The sequence below is a fragment of the Lichenostomus cassidix genome, chromosome 4 (genome assembly GCF_008360975.1).
Source record: "Lichenostomus cassidix isolate B80296 chromosome 4, HeHo_3.0, whole genome shotgun sequence".
Taxonomy (NCBI): domain Eukaryota; kingdom Metazoa; phylum Chordata; class Aves; order Passeriformes; family Meliphagidae; genus Lichenostomus; species Lichenostomus cassidix.
In genome coordinates, this window is record NC_139484.1 from 6,901,364 (window position 1) to 6,908,713 (window position 7,350).

Sequence of the window (7,350 nt, forward strand, 5' to 3'; positions counted from 1 at the left end):
TGTGCAGGATCACTACACAAAATATTAGATGTTACCTGACAGCTTCAATTGCTCCAGCTTTGTATTGAAGATAAAAATCACTTCTACCAGTAGCACACATTACCATTCAAGTTTTCTTTAAAGAAAAATATTGGTTTGAAATTTTGCACTGGAGAAAGAATTTTCTGTCCCACTGAGGCACAGTTTTCCCATTGTTTCATTAAGCATCACGGCAGACTTTTCAAACCTCTGAAGCCTCACCCTTGAAGGGGTGCACCATCTCTTACAAATCAGACTGTATTAAAAAAATTAATTCCTTCAGAATTCTAAATGGCCTTTTTGGAAAGTTTGCAAGAGACTATCCAAGACATTTGCAAAAAAAAAAAAATGAAAATAATCATGTGAACATCAAAAAGCTGTCTTTTATATTACAGATTGACTAACACCTCATGGAATTTATCATCTGTTGATTTTGTCTCAATTATTTTTGAAAATAGCCCTGCAGGAAAGCAAACATTAGAACTGTAACTACACAGCACGACAGTGTTTCTTATGATGAAGATGACTCAACTAAATGAAAATAAGCCACTATCAGCTTGATTGAAATATCCTTTTTCTAAAATCAAGGACACAGCAAGAAAGAATGGATCTGGTTAAGGATAACTAGGCTGGCAGCACCAAGGCATAGTTTAGACAACCTTCTTCTTCCACCTAGTGGCAAGAAGCATAAAGAACAAGGTATTTGGGAGTACAAATGTTTGTTTTCAAACACCAACTCTAAAAAGATTTATTGACATTATAAGGAGGATTGAGCCACGAACAATTCCAGTTCTCATGTTTAAGTTCACAATAAACATGCTATCACTACCACACAGAACAGAGTTTGGTTTTTCCTCCTGTCATCAAAAAAAATGAGAGAGTTCAGGAAAGACAGCACACAACTGGCCTCCAGTACTCACAGTTCAGACACTTAAAGCTCACAGACACACAAGGGAACCAACTGATGGCAGCACAGAGTAGCATGGGCCTTGAATAAAGTCTGTGTGAGAATTTCCATTTTCAGGAGCACCTAGCATTGCATTTTGTATTGCAAAAACAACGATTTTACTTTAAATTACTTATTTAGGAAACGTAATCTATTTCTCTCCAAGTTGACAATTTACACCCAAAGTCAAATCTGAAGCAGTCAGTTTGAAGTAGGAATAAACATGAGATGAGTAACAAGTTTTAATTACTGTCCTTTACATAAAAAGTATCATTTCTCATACAAAAACAACCTTTGTGAGAAAAGCAGTACATTCATTTTGAATCTCTGCACACACTTTTTTGACAAAATGTTTAAAATGAAGTCTAGAAGTTCAGTGAAATGCTGTTCTGGTTTTGACTGGAATTTCCAAAGCAGCTGAGATGTCCATTTCTAGATGGTATTTTAATCAACCTTTATTGGATTATTCAGTATTTCAGACTGATGTCATTCTTCAGAAAACTGTACATGGATTGAAGGCAGAAAAGAAGCCAAACAACTGAACGTACAATACTTACAATTTTCAACAGATGGCACTTTATAGCAAGGAATCTGTATTGTCTAATTGAAAAAGAGCAAAGCAATTGGATGGCTGAGTGCATTGACATGCCAAAGTCTGCAACAGAAAAAGCCCAATATCCTCAAATTTGAGAGAACAGCTCTATAAAACTGGAAGTATGAAAGAGGGAATCTAAAGGCAAACAAAAGCTCTGAACTAACATTCTACCTCAGATATTAACCACACTGAGATGTTCTTCATGAAGGTGGGTTATTTCCATCTTCTCTGCTTCTCAGGAAGAAGGAAGAACTTACAGCTAGAGTTAAATTGAAAGAGTGCAAAGAAAATATGAGCATCAGACTGTGGTTATTACTGCAAAGCAAGGATCTGGTTAGTAGGCAAGCTTCCCATTTCCTAAGTTAATTCATATAAGATTAAGTCAGCAGACACAACCAAGTAGCAATTGCTATGCTGGACAAAAAAAAAAAAAAAAAAAGGAACATATAATCTGAAAATATTCACTATTGTTAAAATTACTCATGCCCATACATAGAAAATACAGGCACATACACCTAGAGTATTTCCAACACTCAGTGGCATGCTAAAAAAATTCTCAAGCTGAGTTGAATCCTTGAAGTGATGTGACAAGTCTTAGAACAAAACAGCTTTTACATGCACACAACCACATCAAAAGATTTTACTAAACACGATTTGTCCCAGAAACTTTACCTGAAATACATAAAATCTTTTGTAAATCTATCCTCTGCACCTAAACACCATTAGAAACTCCACACAGGGCTCTGTGATATCAACTAAGTTCCCCCTTCAGCATTAAAAAAGGGAAAACTTAATGGATAGGAACATTCACGAAAGGGTAGTGTTATACCTCTTGCAGGGCAGGTCCTGAGCCTCCAAAATTCATCAGTTACATTCCTCTCTGTTGCTGAAGGAGGCATTCTCCCACCTGATTGTAATCAAACAATTTAGGCACATAAGGATCTCATTCAGCAATCAAGAAACAAACAAGCAGCAGTGAAAATACAGCAGAAATGCAGCAACTACTGGAAACCAAAAGATTGCAACCCAGGTATTGGCCTTGTCAAACTTCAGAGCTCTCACGAAAACACAACTGTAATTTTTGCACATTTTTTCTCCTTCACTGGTAGCAGCAGATTCATCTCTCACACAGATGAAATACTCCATAACCAGATGAACTGAAACACAAGGCATTCATACATTTAAAATCAACAGATCCACGTCCTTGGCAGCTGAAATTAAAGCTGATCCATGCTTTGGGTGTCAAGGAAAGCCCTGCTAATCTGGCATTTACAAACTCTGCTCAGAATGAGGAAGTTATTTCCATACAGATTCATCTAACTTCAATGTTACAAAAATTTATGCCTGAATCCATTCACTCAGTGAGAGATTTCCATATATCTGATTCAGGCTGCTTCCAGTCTTCTCCTATTAGCTCTTTCAGGTTTAAGTCTCTGAAAAATTCCAGACGATGACTGCAAAGACAGAAGAAATAAACAAAAAATAGTTGTAAGTCTTGTAGCATGTGTCTTAATAAAAGGCAGTATCCTCAATATGTTTAATACATCTTTGTTTTCAGGTTTTCTCGGACAGGAATGTAACCAGCATTCCACATGTTACTCTTCCAAAACTTCAGTTTACAAATAAAAACCACTACTATGTATCTGACCCTACATTAATCATTTAAAATCGTGAAATTCTTTTATTAGGAAGTAATTTATAAGAACAAAAACAAACTAAGAGTAATAAGTGCAGCAAAGAACAGCCTCCTCACATAACTGCATCTGCTACAGACATCTGAAAACGACAAGGGGTTTTTTTGAAAGGGGTACTTTAAAAAGAATTCCTTCTTGAAAAGTATTACAGGCATTCTCCAGTCTACTACAGAGAAATAAAAATATCTATTTCTCACAGAACACCAATAATATATTTTATTAGCAATAGCATTGAAAATTTTAAAATGAAGTTAAGAAGCCAAGTTTTTCTTAAATAAAGGCAATAAAGGGTAATTTATCTAAAATTAACCCTACCTGACCATCATTGCATGTGATGTGACAAGTCTGCCTAAGAACTACAGTGTGTCCTCTAGAGCTGGTTCATTAATACAAAATGAAGTAACAGGTTTTATCAGATCATCTCAGCTTCACACCCAAAAAAAATAAACAGGCCCAAAGCACAATTTAAAAAATCCAAATTCTCTAGTTTTTTCTATTAATACTGGGTATCCTTTAATCATACTTTTTTAGTTTAGTCTGCTTTTTCAATTTTTTCCATAATATGGAACACCAGGGGAGAAGCAAAAGAGATTTACTGGAAATGAATCTGGTGAAATTATCACTAAATGGCACTTCAGGAGGTGCTGAAGTCAAGAAGGAAAAGTAGAACCTATCCAAGATTTAGATGAGGAAGGTGATAAAGCAGATACCAATGGTATTGAATGTATAATTTTACATGGAAATCAAACACTAATTACAGCTCTCTGCCACCGTGCTTCATACCAAGTACAGCACCAATGCACCCAGAGCTAGGTAGTATAATAAAATACTAATGGCACTCAACCCAAAAACCAGATTAGCTTTTTAATGTATTACAACAACAGTGCAACCAAATTACAGAAGTAGTCATTTCATGCTTACAAATCTGGTTTCTGTCCTTCCTGCAGTTCGTGTTGAGGCACAGGATAAAGTGCTTCATATTTTCTCTCTTCTCCCGAGCCATGAATTGCAAACGCATTGAACTTGTCAGTGCATGGTGGGAAATAACTCCAAGGAAGAAGAGCTTTACCCTCCCACTTGCTTTTCATTCTGGTCACCTCAAACTCCAAAGGAAGTTCTTCCTGTTAAAGGAGGTGGAAAAAAAGAAGTATTGGCCATCTTCTGATCAGAAAATAGGTAAATAAAAATCACTATGAATGTACTTGACCACTTACTTTCCATATTTTTCTTCTGCCAGAAAGCAGCAGCAGTAAGTACTGCCCATGGCTGTCAAAGAATCAGAGCACAGTTTTCCTGAAATTATGTCAAGTTACTAGTGTATTATACAACCACAAATATGTACATTCCCCATATTGAAACAATTTATGTGTCTGTTCTTCTTCATACATGTATCTCACAAGCATAGCAACTGGATGTGTAAATTAGCATTTGTGACTTTTTCAGTGTTGTACTCACGGACAAAGCTCAACTTCTAAATACTGCTCAGTTCTGTCACTCAGAAAGAATGCTTCTACAACTGAAAAAAACCCAAAAAAACCCTCCAAACTGTCAGTATTTTATATTAACTATTTTGTAATATCCTGAAATCTTCATATCCCATTAATACAACTCTATTTTTCTCATTTTTGGCCTGTGCCATGCCAGAGCTTGACTCACTACTGACATGTACACAGTAACTATACCTAACTATTCCAAATGTTGTGCCATAATCCTAACTTCTGGAGCTTTTTATTTTTAATTCCTATGATCACAAAGAGCTTCATAAAGTCCTGTACTAACTTTAATAGCTTCACCAACTCCAGTTTCGAAAACACACCCCGATGCAGCAGGAAAATAAGGGAAAAAAGATCATACTTTCACAGCAGAGCACACACCCCATATCTAAAACTGTTAAATCTCAGAAACAGTAAGAAAGAATTTAGCTCTTAAATTTTTTTTTTTGCCTATAGATAGGTATTTTGGACAGAGGATTACTGTTCCGGGTGTACTTGAAAGCCACATATTACAGCTGAATCACATTTCAGGAACACAAAGTAGAACTACAGTGGTGTTCCTCATGCAAAATTACAATGACCGCAATGGTGTTTCACAAATAAAATTACAATGATGCTTTTCACAACAATGACATTATCAGAAAACTTTAATTAGAACTACGATATGACTGATATCTTTATTTTCACTTAAGAATATTTGTTATAATAATATCAGTGAGGTGCTAACACTGTTTTAGTAGAGCCTGAACCAGAAGATTAATATACAATCTCAATAATCAGGAAGTAAAGAACTGCTGGAAATGTTCAATTCTTGCATTATTCAAAGCAATGGGTAAAAGTGGCAGTATGGACAGGAAAGGAGAAAAAAGCATTACTATGAGAATCTTCCTGATTCCATTTGGGTACAATTTTTAATTGCATTTCATGACGTGTAATTTTGGTGTTTCACACCTTCCCACTCCTCAAAGGAACTTCGGATAAATGATTAAAACACTTTACTTGTTAAAGCAAAAGTAGAATCTCTCTTTAGGATTCACTTCTCCTTCCACAGAGGCATTTAAATATATATGCCACAAAATTATTTCTATATTCAAACATGTCAAGCCTCTTGGTAGTTCCCAAGTTATATCAGTAACCAAAAACTAAGTTGGAGTGCACATACTATTGACATGATCACGAAGTCAATTTCAACATTACTGAAATCAACCTGAACTCCAGTTTTGGGGTATTTTGAAAAAAACAACCATCTCAGACTCTTAACAAAAGACCAGGCGTATTAAACAGAGGAACATCAGTGTCTACAGAAATGAGATATATCTGCAGCAGAAGAGTTAGGCTTACCCTCATAGTCCCACAGCCCACCAAAGGGTTTCCCTGGCTCCCCAGGCGGTGCCGGAGGGTCATTAAAGAAAGGAGCACGAACTTCCATCAGCAGCCCTGCACTGTCTGGCCTCAGCCCGACTGCAATCGGCTCATGGCTCACAGGCAAACCATCCCACGTGTGACGAATTCGAAATTCCATCTTCTGATACTAGGCAAATGAAAGAGGAAAGTTCTGTCAAAGAAAATCTCCGATTCCATCTTAGCGTGAATTGCACTGTTTGTTTGCCCAAGGGGAAAAAAAAATACACTTTGGTATAAAGTCAGTAATCGAATGTTTTTAGACATAAGAACGAATTAGCTTTGTAAAAAAACCTAAATTAACAGTTACGTAAACGCCGCTTCTCATAGGTTTTTATGCCTGTGGGACTACAAATGACTCTGAAATCTCATTAAACTTAAGGCTTTCCAACCATATATCAGAATAAATACCTTACAAAACCACCACAAGTACTTACCAAAAGAACAGATAAACAAAACAATCTCCACTACATGATCTTAGAGGATTTAGTAACATCAGAAAAACAGACTGAGGGAACAACCTTTGATGTTTGAGACACAAGACAATGAAGAAACCTTTGCCCTCATGGCCAACCAACCTTTCCTCAAACACCTGAGGGACAGTGACTCCACCAACTCCCTGGACAGCTCGTTCCAAAGTCCAACCAGCCTTTCTACAAAGAAATTCTTCCTAAGGTCCAACCTGAGCCTCGCCACCCCTCACGGTGCCTCAGGCTGTGTCCCCTCCAGAAGAAGGGCCGATCCCGCCTGGCTAAACCTCGGAGGGCCGGCAGCTCCCTGAGGGCTCCGCACCGCTCCCCCATGCTACTCCAGCCACAGACTGATTCTTTTTTTTTCCCTGAAGGGAAGTTTAAACCCGCTAGTGCCCATCTTTAGCCCCATCAACCCCTCAGGAAAGTTTACCGAGGGCTTTCCCTCCGCTGCGCCTCAGCGCCGCGCCATGTCAGCCCCTCACGTCACGGCGCTGAGGGCGGGCACAGACAGCGGCCGGGCCCGGCGCTGAGGGCGGGCACAGACACACCGGCCCCGCCTCGGCCCTCACCGCCTCTGGGGCTCCGTCACACCACTCCGGAGGTGCCCGTGGCTCCGCTTGCATCGGGGTTGTGTCCTTCCCGGCCCCCGGGCTGCGCTCAGGGAGCGAGCGGAGGGGCGGCTCTCCCCGCTGCCGCCGCCTCAGGGCACGGGCTGTGAGGGCAGCGCTTC

The 7,350-nt window shown here is 38.8% G+C and overlaps 1 protein-coding gene across 5 annotated transcripts; it reads right to left on the reverse strand.

The window, feature by feature from the left end:
• Window positions 1-2,717: 2,717 nt before the first annotated feature.
• Window positions 2,718-7,349, reverse strand: C4H4orf33 (chromosome 4 C4orf33 homolog). Of its 5 annotated transcripts, none has more exons than XM_085057686.1 (6): window positions 7,190-7,349; window positions 6,088-6,277; window positions 4,709-4,769; window positions 4,468-4,519; window positions 4,175-4,374; window positions 2,718-3,013 (listed from the first exon to the last, which is right to left on the reverse strand). In XM_085057686.1, the coding sequence occupies exons 1-6, from the start codon at window positions 7,241-7,243 to the stop codon at window positions 2,914-2,916; spliced, it is 657 nt and encodes a 218-aa protein (XP_084913812.1). In that variant the 5' UTR covers window positions 7,244-7,349; the 3' UTR covers window positions 2,718-2,913. The 5 variants fall into 5 exon arrangements, with proteins under 5 accessions (XP_084913812.1, XP_084913813.1, XP_084913815.1 ...); XM_085057687.1 differs by lacking the exon at window positions 7,190-7,349 and adding an exon at window positions 7,051-7,147; XM_085057689.1 differs by lacking the exon at window positions 7,190-7,349 and adding an exon at window positions 6,726-6,978.
• Window position 7,350: the final 1 nt, after the last annotated feature.

What these genes read in the sequence shown, in the direction of transcription:
- C4H4orf33 (XM_085057686.1), bottom strand. Translation starts at nt 7,243, where the DNA reads ATGCAAGCGGAGCCACGGGCACCTCCGGAGTGGTGTGACGGAGCCCCA. An exon ending in TTAGAAGTTGAGCTTTGTCC is followed by an intron (nt 4,520 to 4,708) that starts GTGAGTACAACA and finishes ATTCTTTGACAG; the next exon opens with CCATGGGCAGTACTTACTGC. An exon ending in GCAGAAGAAAAATATGGAAA is followed by an intron (nt 4,375 to 4,467) that starts GTAAGTGGTCAA and finishes CTCCTTTAACAG; the next exon opens with GAAGAACTTCCTTTGGAGTT.